The sequence below is a fragment of the Durio zibethinus genome, chromosome 6 (assembly GCF_047325235.1).
Source record: "Durio zibethinus cultivar Kanyao isolate XHJ-2024 chromosome 6, ASM4732523v1, whole genome shotgun sequence".
Taxonomy (NCBI): Eukaryota; Viridiplantae; Streptophyta; class Magnoliopsida; order Malvales; family Malvaceae; genus Durio; species Durio zibethinus.
Window position 1 is genome coordinate 32546679 of NC_143167.1, and position 16051 is coordinate 32562729.

The 16051-nt window shown below is 36.9% G+C and overlaps 2 protein-coding genes across 4 annotated transcripts; one reads left to right on the top strand and one right to left on the bottom strand.

Moving 5' to 3' along the window:
• Window positions 1–342: 342 nt before the first annotated feature.
• On the bottom strand, window positions 343–2896 carry LOC111286151 ((S)-coclaurine N-methyltransferase-like). Of its 3 annotated transcripts, XM_089763028.1 has the most exons (7): window positions 2500–2896; window positions 2320–2399; window positions 2126–2196; window positions 1982–2036; window positions 1808–1894; window positions 1378–1461; window positions 343–1127 (listed from the first exon to the last, which is right to left on the bottom strand). In XM_089763028.1, the coding sequence occupies exons 1-3, from the start codon at window positions 2668–2670 to the stop codon at window positions 2175–2177; spliced, it is 273 nt and encodes a 90-aa protein (XP_089619154.1). In that variant the 5' UTR covers window positions 2671–2896; the 3' UTR covers window positions 343–1127; window positions 1378–1461; window positions 1808–1894; window positions 1982–2036; window positions 2126–2174. The 3 variants fall into 3 exon arrangements, with proteins under 3 accessions (XP_089619154.1, XP_089619152.1, XP_089619153.1); XM_089763026.1 differs by having other exon boundaries at window positions 1982–2196; window positions 2500–2887; XM_089763027.1 differs by having other exon boundaries at window positions 343–915; window positions 1069–1127; window positions 1982–2428; window positions 2500–2885.
• Window positions 2897–4404: 1508 nt separating this feature from the next.
• On the top strand, window positions 4405–8472 carry LOC111285796 (protein PLASTID MOVEMENT IMPAIRED 1-RELATED 2). The gene is given in 6 exon segments (XM_022875398.2): window positions 4405–4544; window positions 4652–6737; window positions 6740–6880; window positions 6883–7015; window positions 7138–7909; window positions 7911–8472. Coding segments are annotated over 5 exon segments (3369 nt in total). The 5' UTR covers window positions 4405–4544; window positions 4652–4735; the 3' UTR covers window positions 8232–8472.
• Window positions 8473–16051: the final 7579 nt, after the last annotated feature.

The following is a 16051-nucleotide window of genomic DNA, read 5'->3' on the forward strand; positions in this document are numbered from 1 at the left end:
AAAATAAAAAAATTAGAGAAGTACACAGATAAAATTATATATATATATATATATATATATTAATGTGCCATTGTATTTGTATTTGATTGAAAAGATTAAAAAAATGAAAAAAAAATAAATTTTATATATTATTTAGTAAAATTAAAAAATAAATTTTACTTTATTTTATCATTATAATTTTTTTATAAATTAAAATAAAAATAAAAATATAATGAATAATTTTATAATTTTTTAAGTTAAAATAACAAAATTTTTTTGAACTTTACCAATTTATTTAAGTTATATATTTTTATTGTACTTAAAATTAAAAGTAGTATTTTGATTTAAATTACTCATAGGATCTAAGAATCAAAAAAGAATATAAAATTTACATCAGTGTAAATCAATCCCTAATCTTAAGCAACAATAAGAATAACAGACATAACCGCCAACAGCACCAAATAAAATATTGGAATGTTAGGCTATTTTGGTTCCTGATGCAGTTGTTACAGCTCTCTTGGAATACAAGAGTCCTGGTAAGACCAAAGCTAATCGAAAGTAACAAATTGCATTTCTCTTCTCAATGGAACAACTAGCAAGATATGCAACTCTTATTTAGGTACGATCTATGATATTCAGCAATTCTGGAGTTCCTCTTATTAGAATTAATATTGCCTTTTACCACAAATGACCGTACTTTTATCCTCCAATGTTGGTTTCAGGTTGAAAGGAGCATTGACTGCTTCATTTCTTCTTGAATAGGAAAAGTGCAACCATCCATTCTTCTCCATTTTGTATCCAAAGAGTTCTGCAACAGAGATAAAGAATGCTTTCCAATAGAGAGTCCATTTGACAGCCTGATCCTTGCCATAGGTTGACTCCATTATTGGCTTAATGGAAGCCTAGTTTTGGTCCATTCTCTTGAGCTACTCTCCACTGCAATACAAAAATGTTCTCTGAGAATGCTCAAATTGTTAACAGGGAAAGAAATGGTTAAGCCTCACAGTTCATTATTTCTCTGGGAAGAATCAAGCTATTGTAAATTTGTAATGAATATTTATATTGGTGTTATAGAACAACTGCTCTCACTTAGTTTTCGCATAATGTTTTCCATTCAGAAGTCAATGATTGACAACAGAAGCGTCGTCCTGCATACAAATGGTGAACAAGAAGCCATCAATAGCTGAGTTAGCTCATGCAGAGGTCAAATATGCATATTCCTTCAGATGGTCAGGCATCATGAAACATACTTTTTTTTTTTTCTTTTTTTTTTCATTTATTAGCAGGAACCGGTATGACATCAAAATTCATGGCCATTAAATTTCAATTTTCAGAATTCATAGCCAATATGACATGTAAAAATGCTACAAGGTCTCAAGTGTGAGGTGCAGAACTTACCTGGAAATAAAGAAGCAAATTAGATGAAGGCATCGTACCTCCTGTTAAGAAGTTCTTAGTTATCCAGTCAGCTTCATTTATATCCTGGATAAAAACGTTTGAGAAAATGTTGTCACATCAGCTAAGATCCCTTATATTAAAAATAATTTTGTAAAAACAGTAGGATGCCTGATTATTGCATAAACCCATATCAGCAATATCAGTCAAGGTCACTTAGCAGAATCAGTATATATGCATGTCTCAAAGTGGTAAGCAAATGCTTTATGGCATAAATAATGAAAAAAAAGAAGACTATTCTGTTTCATCCACTTGGATATCTTCTTGAGAAGATCCTGATAGTTTTTCCTATGCTGCTGAAAGAAGACAATCAATTTTCCAGCTATCAACTTTAAACGTTCGTGTAGTAGCATTGACAACTAAATCATCTAACCTCAAAATTTTCAATTGAATATATCCCTTAATTTCAAATGTGCTTATGTCTGCAACAATGATCTCCACGTTCTCTAACTGATGATCCCTATAAAGGGTAACAAAAAGTTAGTTTCAAAACCAAAGTAGTTAGCATTGAGTAATACTTTCAATTATACATAGCAAGTAGCATTACCGGCACTGCTCTTCTATAAAAGCTCTCTGTGGTGGAATTGCAAATCCCTGTAACCCTGCAATTGGGATATTTCGGGGCAATGAATAAAGTGAGCCCCAACCACACCCCACATCAAGAACCGTGTGTCCATCTTTTAATCGATACCTCTCACAGTACAGTTCCATCACTGCTTCCTCAGCATCCTCCAAAGTTTTCATCCATCAGAGAAGTAACTACTACATCATTCCATACAAACCATGTAAGCTAAAAAAAATAGTGCAGAAAATTGAACCCTTTCAACTTCATGAACATAAGAGAAAAAAAAACAACTGAATTTGAAATTCTTCCCAAGAACCAACTTGAAAAATGAGGTTGGCAGCTCGTAATATTTAGTTTTATGCTTTTCTGTCTTGACAGCTATAGGCATCTCCTTATAAAGCTGCAGCAAACAAAGTAAACGAAACAAAACTATATGAAATCAAATCATGGTAGGCCCAAAAATTAAAAAAAAAAAATTAACATCTAAGAAATGTACGTACAGTGAACGAATTGGAGGAGGTCAGAAAGTTGGAGTTCAGTGGAGGGTTTATAACTAGAGGCAAGAGCAACCGTGTTAACCTCCTTATAACAGCATCTGGCAGCAGGTTGCGCTCGAAGGAAGCCATCATAAACCGTATCATAACATAAGGCGTCTTCATCAGACCCTCCATTATCAAACGGTTTGCTTGATTGATCCTTCCTTGGAACTTTTCTTTCTGCTGAGAGTATAAGTGTTCGAATTATTTGTCGGGTGACATGGGTAGCATGTAGTTGCCTGTTTCCTGCTGGTTGATGTCTTAATGGGCGTCATCACATGGGGCTTTTGGGCTTTGTTTTGGACCCTCTTTTTAAATCCTGAATTGTATTTTTTTTTCATTTTTTATTGCAAAGAAAAAAAAAAAAGCAATAATAGTGCAGTGTGTGACATGTTAACGATATATGAAATTCTTAGTTTGAATTAATATATTTTAATTTTGATAATTTTAAATATAAAAAATTTAAAATATGTACAAAAAAATTATTGAAAGAAATTAATTATAGTGTGATTTATTAATTATATTTTTAATTTCAATAGAAAAATTTTAATGTTTATAGTCTCAACTAAAATAAATGTCACTTAAGTAATATTATCACTAAAATTTTAAATAAAGTTAAATTAAATCGACATATCACCAATCAAGTAATTTAATAGATCTATTGCAACATCTAAACAAACCCTAAACTTTAGTTAATTCCATAAATGCCATAATATTTTTTATTTATTGGCAAACTGATTTAGTTGAAAAAGAGTTAGGAACCGGCTATGTTGCATCATTTTGATCCCAAAAGGCCAAGTAGGATTTAATGGAGAATCGAGAATTTTACTTAATTCATAGAATTATTTTCAAAAGTAAATATAAAATTTTAATTTTGATATTTATAATTTTTTATAAAAAAATAAAAAATTATAAATATTAAAATTAAAATTCCGATGCCGCATTTTTCTTTTAATTCTTAAACCTCCTTTATTAACAAAACCCTGTTAATAAAAAATAAATGACATCAGTGATGACGCCCTAAAATTTCAAGGATGGTCTGTCGGTGGATTATGATAATCTCAATGGTTACGCTTATATATATAATACACCTACCCAAATGAAAATCAAAATGGTTCATACTCAATAATCTGACGGCAAACGAACCCATTCCTCGGATAATAACATGAGGTCGGCTACATTGCATATTAATTCTGTTAGAAACATAATTTAGTTTTCTGTTCGATACTTAAGTTTTAAGTTCATGCGATTTAAGATTCACGTATTTACTTTTTCGATATTTTAAATCAATTTTTTGTCATGATTTATATTTTATGAGATATTATCAGTTTTGATTTCTCTAATCTTACGATTTTATTTTAAAAAAATGTCTCATAAAACAAAAATGATGTGAAATATTTTATATTTTAATAATTTTTTTATTATATTCGATGTAAAATTTAAGACTTCGATATTTCCGTTGCCTCAAGTTCATCAACTAATTAAATTACAAGCTGTTCACACAAGACAAACATTATCATTTTTCACCTTTTTTCCCGTGAAAATTTCCCGGGAAAAAAATAGAGAAAATAATAATAAAAAAAAACCATTACACGGTACCAAGAAAATCCCAACCAAACCAATAACTTGCTTTTATCGCTTTTCAATTTCCTTGAAAGGAGAGTTTATTATTCTTGATTGTTTTAGTCTTTCCGCTTGCCTGAGTTTAACCAACTGATCAAATTACAAGCTGTTCATACAAGACAAACATTATCATTTTTTACTTTTTTCCCGTGAAAATTTCCGGGAAAATACAGAGAAAATAATTGGAAAAAAAAACCTTTACACGATCCCAAGAAAATCCCAACCCAACCAATAACTTGTTTTTATCGCTTTTCAATTTCCTTGAAAGGAGAGTTTATTATTCTTGATTGTTGCTCTTTTCTTCTAGTCAAAAGTTTAGTCACTGAAATCGATCAAGGTTTTGGTTTTACGGTTTCATCTGACAGAAACAAGGAATAAGATTTCAAGTAAGTAACTTTTAACCTACTTTGATTAATTCCTTTCTGGGTTTTCAATGATTTGTCTTGTAATTCATTGTTTTCTTCCTTTGTGGTGCATGACTTAACGATTGAAGTGGGTTGTTGAAGATATCTGGAGAAACTGAAATTGTTAAAGATATCTGTTGCACTTTATTAAGGTTTGTAACTGTCTTTGTGTAATGGTGAAAATGAACTCCAAGATAGAGCATGATAAGAATAATGGTGCTGGTGATTCTAACAATGGTCAGTTGTTGCGTGACATTGAGGAAATAAGTAAAGCTCTTTACTTGCATAAAACCTTATCGAAGGCTTTGATTTCCACATCCAATGCTAGATCTAAATCTGCTGGAAAAACCCATCCTTTGGAATCCAAATCGACTCAGAACTCAAGAAACCTTTATGATGATGTGATGCAGAAGGATAAGAAATCATCATCATTGTGGAATTGGAAGAAGCCCCTGAAAGCATTAACTCATATTAGGCATCATCGGTTTAATATTTGTTTTTTCCTCCATGTGCATTCTATTGAAGGCTTGCCTTCCTATTTAAATGAGTTTAGCTTATGTGTGCATTGGAAGAGGAAGGGTGAGGTATTGTCTACACGTGCAGCTAGGGTTGTCAATGGAATTGCTGAATTTGAAGAGACGTTAATGCATAAAGGTTGTGTGTATGGTAGTAGAAGTGGGCCTCATAATTCAGCAAAGTACGAAGTCAAGCTTTGCCTAATCTACGCTTCTGTTATTGGCGCTCTTGGGCATGATATAGGAGAACATTGGATTGATCTCACAAGGCTGTTACCGCTTACTTTGGAGGATTTAGAAGGGGAGAAAGGCTTAGGTAAATGGACAACAAGCTTTAAACTTTCTGGCAAGGCTAAGGGTGCTACTCTAAATGTCAGTTTCAGTTTCTTGGTAATTAGGGAAAATTTAGTTGAATCAAGTGGCAATATGAATGCATTGAATTCTATAAATCTAACAGAGAAGGGGTCAAGTGCAATGGGATACAGTGGAGGTCTTCATGCAAGCAAGGGGAATGTGATGCTTCAGCATGGTGGGATTGTTCCAAGTAACATAAACCACGGGACTTATCTGTCACCTCTGTCTGTTGATATAAAGTTCAGTACTGAAGTGTTGCCAAATTTGGGACTGGAACTTTCCAATTCAATAAGTTTTTTATATCAGAAACTTAATGAAGGGAACTTACACAGTGTATCAGGCTTAGATAAATTGTTTGAACATGTGGAGCCACTCAAACCTAATTCTGAGTCTGCTAAAGGTGTAGATAAGTATGAAAACATTGAGTTTTTTGTTGTTGAACATGGTGTAGAAATGTGTCAGAAATATCCGTCTAAACTTGAACAAAGTGCTATTCAGACTATTGATGACTCTGCCGTTGAAACTATCAATGTGGATGAGATCCTTAAAGATTGTGACACAGATTTTGATGAGGAAGCAGAACATGTTTTAGATTTCCACAGCTCCAGTAGTTGCATGGAGGAGGTTGTGATAGATGACTGCATACAAGAAAGGAGTAATATATTTTCCAAACCATTGACTGTGCCAGAGTCGGAGTCAGCTTTTAATGACATGTTGATTACAGAATCATCAGTATCAGAATCTCCATCTGCTTTGGACGAGTTTATTGAGCATGACAAGTTTATGGAGATTAAATCACATTACAAGGCTAGCAAATTGACAAATAAATCACTAAGTTTAGATCTCGTTGCGGACACTGTGGCAAGTGATTTCTTAAAGATGCTGGAAATTGAACATGGTCCATTTAGCTTGAATTCTGACAGTGCTCTTGAATCTCCTAGAGAGCGTCTGTGGAGAGAGTTTGAAAATGAAGCCCTAGCTTCCGGTGACTTCATTCTAGATTTTGATGGAGGGGGAGTGGAGGAGGAAATTGGTTCCACCACTCCTGGTGCATGCTGTGGGGATAGTTCTGAAGATTTTTCTTTCTCTTCAGTTATTCTGCCCATCAAGGAGCAGAAGATGGAAAGTCTGTCACTGAAAAACAGAGGGAAGGTAAAAATGCTTGAAAACTTGGAGACTGAAGCTTTGATGCGTGAGTGGGGCTTAGATGAGAAGGCTTTTCAAATTTCTCCAAGTGTTCAAACTGATGGATTTGGTAGTCCGATTATGCTTTCACCAGAACGAGGTGAATTACCTCCACTAGGAGATGGTTTGGACATTTCATCCCTACAAAGGACGGAGGTGTTCTACGATCTATGACTCCCTCAGTTTTTAGAAATTGTAAAAATGTTGGCCACTTGGTCATGCAAGTATCTAGAGCAGCTGTATTTCCTGCAAGATTGGGTACTGATATAACCTGGCTTTACTCGGAATTGAGAACCTGTCCTTAGAGGTTAACAAATTAATGCCTTTGGAGGATATTACTCGGAAAACATTGCAACAAATTGCACTGGTAGCCGAACCTAGAGCTGTTGTGCTAGAGGGGTATGTAATTATGTCAGTTGGATGAGTTTATGCATTAATCTCTCAATTTCTTTTTTTCTCTTTTATCCCTTTTTCGTTTCTTGATATGAATGTTTTATTAACTCAAAATTATTATTTGACAGGTGGGATGAGTTGCAGCTAGAATCATTATGTGAGCAGGACTCATTTGATCAGAGAAAGGAAGTTGGAGGATTTCAATTTTGCTGGACTTACGATTCTCTGAGCTCAGGCCTCATAGTTGGTGAGATGGGCCCAGGCTGTGTATCCCTAGAAAACCTTGTTCCATCAGCCATAATTAGGATAGAAGCCCTTGCATTAGAGGGTTTGAGAATTCAATGTGAAATGTCAGATGAGGACGTACCTTCAAGCGTAAGTCCTTTGCCCTCTAGCAACATTTCATTTATTACACGGAGGGATTCAAAATTTGGCAAGTTTCACAGTTTGGAGGGAGCATCAGGTTCACAATTTCTAGATTTCAGAGATGCTGTTGATTATGCTAATAGATTAATGGGCCTTTCTATAACTTTGGATGAGTGGTTACGGCTGGACTCTGGAATTATTGGTGATGGAGATCATATTAGTGAACAGAAGATCCAGATACTTGAGGCTTATCAAGCCAAGTGCATCGATTTGGTTAGTGGAATATCGACAAAACATGTTAACTTGGGTAAAGCGTCTGGTAGGAAGCATGGGTTGTTGGGAAACAACTTTACGCTAGCTGTCATGGTGTTGCTTAGAGATCCCCTTCGAAACTATGAACCAGTTGGCAGTTCAATGATTGCTTTAATTCAAGTAGAGAGGGTTTCTGTCCCACCAGAGCAAGGAATCTATAGCACACTGCCAGAAGGAGATCTGGAAGAGAACCCTGAATCAGAGGCGGAGGAAAAAGAGGGTAACTCGATTCTTCAAAATCGCAGAGGTCCATCTTGCAGGGTTAAATACTGAGCCCAATAAGTGGCATCTTTGGGGCACCAAAGCACAGCAACAGTCTGGGAGCCGCTGGTTGCTTGCTAGTGGCATGGCTAACTCGAATAATACTCCATTTTCAAAGTCGAAGGCAATTGTAAGATTCTACCCACGAGTGATGAGAAAGAAGGAGGCTGGGAATGTTCTCTGGAGTCTATCCTCTAATGTTTTTGAAGCAGGAACTACTTGGAAAGAATTGGCTGATTTGGGTCCACATTGTCGAAACCCTAATGTCGCCTTTTCAAATTAAGGTGTCAAATTTGTTTTAGATTGCAGTTTTTGACTACTTCCTAAGAGTATACCTTTAATTTGTAGGGTTAACAGTGTGTAGGCATTTTTTTATTCCTGTATGTGTTACCCAACTCTCTGCAGCTAAAGTTTTCTAGATTCTACAGCCCAATAGGTATCTATTTTGCAGTTGCATATCCATTTTACATGTAATCAGTTCATGTCAATTTGATAAATGAAGCATATAGCTAAACTTTTCTGCCTTTTCTACAGCTCTTGTTCTCTTGCTATGGTTTGTTTATGCAGTTATATGCTCACCACAGGTCTATAATAATATTGATGATTGTCTAGTTAGAGATATAATATCAAGTGGTCAAAGAACAGATCCCGGAACCAGATCCAAAGAAAGCAAGAGGAGGTTGTAATTTTCTGGCCCAAGGTTTCTCTTTTATTCTTTTTGCGTCCTAATGTTGGATATCTGAGTATACACATCCCTTCCCTATCAAATTTCCAAATTTACCGTAGGATAGAAAGGTAGTGCAAATGATAGATATCCCTAGAGGCGCCTTTTATTGGGTTTTAGAATCGTCTGATATTCTAGAATATAACAAGGAAGCAGCTATATCTTTTAAAAGACATGCTAGGGCCAGGGTTATGCAGTGAAATTTTATTAAGTGCTCGTCAGCGGCAGCTATATCTCTTCGCTCCAGGAGTGTCCTGGCATTGATGGATGCTCACATTCTGTTCTTCAAAGTGGAAATGAAGATTTTCTTCCATAATTGTGGAAAAAAAAAAGGAACTAAATGAAGTTGCTAAGATAAACCATGGAGATTATGATACTTGCCCATGTTTAATCTTTCCCTTCCCCTCTGAATTTAGTTTTGAGAACTGCCTCTATCAAAGATGGATTCTATTCTTCAAGTGTTCAGCAACAGGCAGTTTTGACTTTTAATGCAATTAGATACATGGAATCATCCACACCTCTGAAGGTATTACTAAAATGGGTTAGCAGACTTGATTGTGACAATTAATTCAATTGGTTTAGCGAAAATGTTTGTGTCACGACCCGCGCATGCACAACCGAGGCCGAGGCACCAGTGATGAGGACTCAGGTCCTAGGCTCATAACAGGGGCACAAAATGCACGCACAAGCATCAGAATTGCCCGAACCACTCGTGCAAGCTTTTCACGCCAAGCTTAGCACTTTTAGAAGGGCCCCAGATGCACCAAGCCCTGGTACTGATAGACCAAGCCCAAGTGCGGGCACACCAGGCCCCAGCAGACCCAACAGAGCACCAAGCCCAAGCAAACTCAGCAGACAGAACTTTTTTTAAAGGATATGGTGACCCTTAATGGTAGAATACTTCTCTACACAATTTAAACTCTTGATGTATATCTCATGTAATCTCTTTGTAATCTTGGACTTTCTAATAACTATTGGATTGAGTCAATTCTAGCCATTGATTCATGAAGGCTTCAACTATAAATAAAATGTCTTTTATTTGATGTACAGAAACATTTGAATGAATACAAGTTATAGCATTTCCAAACATCCTATGCTTTTAGTTTTTTCTAGCTTTAAAGTATCTTTCAGTGGTCTTTTGAGTGCTCACTCTTCGAGAGTGTTTTTAGGTTGACTTAAGCATACATGGAGGAAGTCTAGCCTAAGGCCACACGAAGCATTGGCATAAGTCCTAGACTCGTGACAATTGGTATCAGAATAGGTTCTACTTCAAGGTCGTATCAGTTTGCACTTAAGGTAGTCGAAAAAATGGCATCTCAAAGTGATGTTGGTAGCCAACAGCTAGAGGTCCAAGTGTCACGCCTTAGGCGAGAGCACCAGGCGTTCAGGCCCTAGCATCAGTGACCAACGCTCGAGCACCAGGAATAGTTGCAGGCGTTTGCGCAATGAGCTTGGTAGAAGAGTCCAAATCGCCTGCACAACTAGGGCCAGGCCCGCATCATGCCCGCACCACACCTAGATGGACCCAGGAGAGTTGGACCAATCTAGAATCTTTCAGGAGTGCCTAAGATCGGCAACACTTAATGCAGGATCTAGTTGACCCTTAAAATCATGAAAAGTCTTATATAATCTGTGCATTAATGTGTAATTTCTTATTTTTAGGGATTATGTAATCCTTTAATTTTAGGAATAGCCATATGGTGTTAGGGCTATAAATAGAGGGCCGCCCTTCTCTCTTTTGTACATCATCAAACTCTTACTTTCAGTAATATATAGATTATATTCCAACATTCTGTTGTGTTCACTTCTAACTTGCGTGTTCTACCTTTCTTTGTTGTTGCTTGTCCGTATGCTTCTTTAGTAGGCTGAACTTAGGCTAAGGAGTTCATTTCCCAACTTAAGGCTGGGCGAATTCAGGCTTAAGACTGGAGCTCGTGATAGCTAGTATCGGAGTAAGTTATGCTTGTTTATGTGTAGGTTACATCCAAAGCATTGCAAAGATAGCATCCTAGAGTGATGTTGCTAGCCAACAACTAGAGGCTCAGGAGTAAGGCTGTAAAAAGGGCAAAAAAATCAGTTTTGAGAGACATCTGGTTTACCATAGATGGACATTTGGCTAAGGTAGAGGTGACAGTGGGCAATGTGAAGAAGAAGCTTGATGAAGTAGAGGCTCACTTTGAGAAATTGGACTCCCGAAAGGAGAAGCTTAAATGTGAGATGCAGGCTACTCTGAATGAGGCCATCAACATATTCACCTAGAGAAATAAAGCTTTGGAGGCCTTAGTAGAGACCATACGTAAGAAAATCGAGAAGCTCAAGGGGGAGCTCACTACTAGCAAGATAAACATTGGAAATGGCATGATCGCTGGAGTGCCAAAGTCTCTTGTAGAGATTTTAAAGCGCAAAGAGTTCAAGGGGACTAGGGCTGCCAAATAAGTGGACAACTTTCTATGAGGATGGAGTAGTACTTTTGAGCCTCTAGCATGCATGATGATGCCACTAAGGTAAACACTACTTCTATGTATCTTACTGATGTTGCCTTGTTATGATGGAGGCACAAGTGTGATGATGTGAGGCACGAAAGTGCCTTGTTTAGGACGTAGGTAGAGTTCTAAAAAGAATTCAATGAGCAATTTTACCCTGAGTACACCAATGATGAGGTGTAAGCAAAGTTACGTCAGCTTACTCAGTAAAGGAAGATTAGGGAGTATATATAAAAGTTTTCTAAACTAGTGTTTCAGATTTCAGATCTGAGCAAGATGGAAGGTCTGTTTGCCTTTATGAATGGGTTTAAGCTGTGGGTGAAGCATGAGCTATAACGAAAGAGAGTTTATAAGTTGGCCAAGGCCATGACCACTGTTGAGTCTTTGGTGGAATTAAAGCTGCAGAACAAGTTTGAGTCTTCCAAACTTAAGGAAAAGAGTAAGGGCAAAAGAGATCGAGATCAATAGCCTAAGAGAGAAGACCGTGACCGACAGTCCAAAAATAGAGACTGAGATCGTTCGAATAAGGATGGCCAGAGAAAGCCACCAACAGAAAAATAAAAGGCAAAAAAAGAATGAAAGTCGCTCTCTTGTTACCTATGTGAATAGCAGCATAAGATTCGAGATTGTCTAAAAAGAGGTAAACTAACTACCATAGTTAAGGAGTAGAACAAGGAGCCAAAGAGGGATACAGCAAAGCTTAGGTTGATTGTATTCAATGTTGTCCAAGGTAAGGGAAACAACAAGCCAAAGAGATAGATGTTCATGGATCTATTGGTTACGGGAAAAAAAATGAGCATACTGATGGACATAAATGCTTTGTATTTGTTTATTTCAGGTGATATAGCCCAAAAACTTGGTCTGAAGATGTAGAAAGAGGCTAGTACCATCAAGATGATAAACTCCAAAGAGGTTCTAATCATTAGAGTGGCACATGAAGTAGAGCTACAGCTTGAAAATTGGAAGGGTAAGGAGACCATCGAGGTAATACCCTTAGATGATTATGAGTTTGTGATTGGGTTATATTTTTTTGTTCAGATTAATACTCTTTTTGTGTCTTTTGCCAATTATTTATGCATTTTGGATGCACAGTGCCAATGCCTTATATCATTAAGGCATAGAGTGAGGCTTGAAACCAATGTGCTATCGACCATTCAATTTGCCAAGTCAATGAGTAGGGATGAAAACACCTTCTTAGCTGCTTTGAAGTATAATGAACTAAGAGAGAAGGAGTTCGTACCCTCTTGAAGATATTAGAGGTGCTAGAGACTTTTAACGATATGATGCTGGTACAGTTGCCTAGTAAGCTACCATCCAAGAGAGAGGTGGACCATAAGATCGAGTTGATGCCCAAGGCCAAGCCACCAACTAAGGCCTCTTATCGATGTTAGCCCCAAAGTTAAAGGAACTGAAAAAGTAGCTTAGGGAGCAATTTGATGCTAGCTACATCAAGCTATCTAAGGCCTCATATGATGCCCTGATTTTGATCCAATGCAAGCATAATGGGTACTTACGGTTGTATATTAACTATAAGGCACTAAACAAGTTGACTGTCAAGAACAAGTATCTTATTCCCCTCATTACAGACTTGTTTGACCAACTTTGAGGCACAATATGGTTTACCAAGTTTGACTTACGATCAAGGTACTACAAGGTCAGGATCATAAAAAAAGATGAGCTAAAAACTGTATGCGTCACCCGCTATGGCTGTTATGAGTTCCTAGTTATGCCATTCAGACCCACCAATGCTCCGACCACATTTTACACTCTTATGAATAAGGTACTTTAGTCGTTCTTAGATCATTTTTTATGGTTTATCTTAATGATATTGTGATCTATAATCAAACATTAAAAGAGTATATAAATCACTTGAGATAGGTGTTTCAGGTATTACGGGCACACGAACTGTATGTCAAGAGAGAAAAGTGCTTATTTATCGAATGTGAGGTATCGTTTCTTGGCCACATAGTGGAAGGTGGCAAGATACATATGGATGCTAGCAAGGTCCGTGACATCCTATAGTGGGAACCTCCAGCCAAGGTCATTAAGTTTAGATCATTCATTGGGTTGGTCAATTACTACAAGTGCTTCATCAAAGGCCACTTAGCCGTAGCCACACCATTAATTGATTTACTCAAAAAAAAAAGAGTTTAGGAGTGGAACACCAAATGTTAGGAGGCCTTTGATTGGTTGAAGTGGGCAATGATTGAGGAACCAATCTTAACTTTGCCAGACCATGCCAAGCCATATGAGGTTTATATAGACACATCAAACTTTGGAATAGGGGGTGTGTTGATACAGAAGAACCATTCAGTTATGTTTGAGAACTAAAAGCTCAATGAGACCGAGCACAAATACGCGATTCAAGAAAAAGAGATAACAGTGATGGTGCATTATTTACGTATTTAACGGCATTACCTATTAGGGATAAGGTTTATGGTTAGAATCGATAATGTGACAATTAGCTACTTTTAGATACGAAAAAAATTTACCCTCAAGCAGGCTTACTGGCAAGACTTTCTTACTAAATTTGATTATAAGTTAGAGTACAAGCCTGGACGAGCAAACACGATGGCTAACACTCTGAGCTAAAATACGAGCTTTACCACCATTAGCCAACTAGAGAGGTTCTTGGTATCGTGCATCAGAGAAGGGCTCATGCATGATCCTACAGCATAAGCCCTCATCGATAATGCCAAACAATGTAAGACTAGATAATTTTGGCTGTAGAATGATTTATTGTATCCAAAGACAGTAGGTTATTTGTGCCATAGCATGGAAAGCTCTATAAGAAGGTGATGCAAGAGTGTCATAACTCGAAGTAGGCTGGTCATCTAGGCATGTATTGCACCTTAGCACTATTAGAGGATCGGTACTATTGGCCACACATGAGGGTTGATGTGTAGGCCTATGTTAAAACCTGTTTTGTATGCCAATAGGATAAAGTAGAAGTCAAGCCACTAGGCGATCCTTCGGAGTCTTTACCAATACCAGAATGACCATAGGAGAGCATCACTTTAGATTTCATAGTCAGTCTACCTAAGATAAAAGGGTTTGTGAGCATCATGGTAGTGGTGGATAGGTTTTTCAAGTATGAGATTTTTATTCCAACAACCAATGAGTGCCCAACCAATGAGGCAGCCTATTTATCCTTGAAAAATATAATGAAGTATTGAGAAGTATCGAGAACTATTATTAGTGATAGAGACGAATGATTTACAAGATGATTTTGGGCTGAGTTGTTTAAACTGTTAGGGTCAAACTTGAACTTTTCCACCAGCATGCATCCACAAACTGACGAGTAGACTAAGTAAGTGAATGGTTTATTGGAGGTCTACCTTAGACACTATATGAATGCCATACAAAGGGACTGGCTAAAGCTACTTGATGTCACCCAGTTCTGATATAACCTACAAAAGAAAAAAATAATGAACCAAAGTCTATTTAAAATTATGATAGGTCAGCAACCACTAACGTCTGGTTCGATTGCCACAGGTTATACAGGGCCTAATTCAATAGCCTACAAGTTTGCTAACTCTTGGTAGAAATAAGCCTACTTGGCCCGAGTCTGTCAACATAAAATTACTAAAAAGTTAAAAAAATAGATAGATCAGAAGAGGAGAGACGTGCAGTTCTAAGTGAGAGACTAGGTTTTAGTGAAGCTGTACCTCGTAATACACCATAAAATGCTGCACAAAAGCCTAGTTCGGACGTATAAAGGACTTTTTTGAGTTTTTAAGAGAATAGGCAAGGTTGTCTACAAGCTAGATATGCTACTAAAGTTGAAAGTTCACCTAATTTTCCATGTGAGCATGCTCAAATTGTTTCATAAAAACCAAAGAGATCCAAGATGGGTAGAGTCGAGACATACACCATTAGGAGCCAAAGCCTCATATGAGAAGGAGGTTCAATACATTTTGGCTAATAAGGTTGTTAGGCGATGAAATTATTAATTAAAATAAGAGTGCTTGATGCAATGAAAGTGGCTTTCAGACAGTAAAGTGAGCTGAGAACCAGTAGAGGACTTATGATAGTTTTAGGATCAGATCTAGTAGTTTCACACAGAAAATGCAATGAAGACATCATGAGATCAAGTGAAAGAGAATGTCATACTCTGACGGGCATACCAGACGCTCAGGCTCGAGCACCAAGAACAGTTACGGGGGTTTGTGTAATGAGCTTGGAAAAAGTCCAGACCATACACACATCACTTAGGCCTATTCACACAACCAGAGCCAGGCCCACATCATGCTTGCATTGCACTTCGATAGACCTAAGAAAGTTGGACCAATCTAAAATCTTTTAAGAGCATCTAAGATCGGTAACACTCAATGTAGGATCTGGTTAACCCTTAGAATCATAAGAAACCTTATGTAATCTGTGTATTAATATGTAATTTTTTATTTTTAGAGATCATGTAATCCTTTAATTTTAAGAGTAGCCATATGGTGCTGATGCTATAAATAAAAGACCATTCCTTTTCTCTTTTGTACATCATCAAATATTTGCTTTCAATAATAAATAGAGCATATTTTAACATTCTGTTGTGTTTACTTCTAACTTGTGTATTCTACCTTTTCTTATTGTTGCTTGTCTGTATGTTTCTTTAGTAGGGTGAACTTAGGCTAATGAGTTCATTTTCCAGCTTAAAGCCACACGGATTTAGACTTAAAAACGAAGCTCATAACATAAGAGCCAGCCTAAGAGGAAAAAAAGGCTACCTCGAAAGACATTATATCGATCCCAGATGAAGGTGACAATGTCTAACCTAGGGAGAAGTTTGAAAAGATTGAAGAGAAGATCAATAAAGGATTTTTTGGTGCCCTCAATAAAACCATCGACATGTTTACCTAGAAGAATAAAGCCTTAGAGGCCATGGTTAAGGCGCTACTTAAA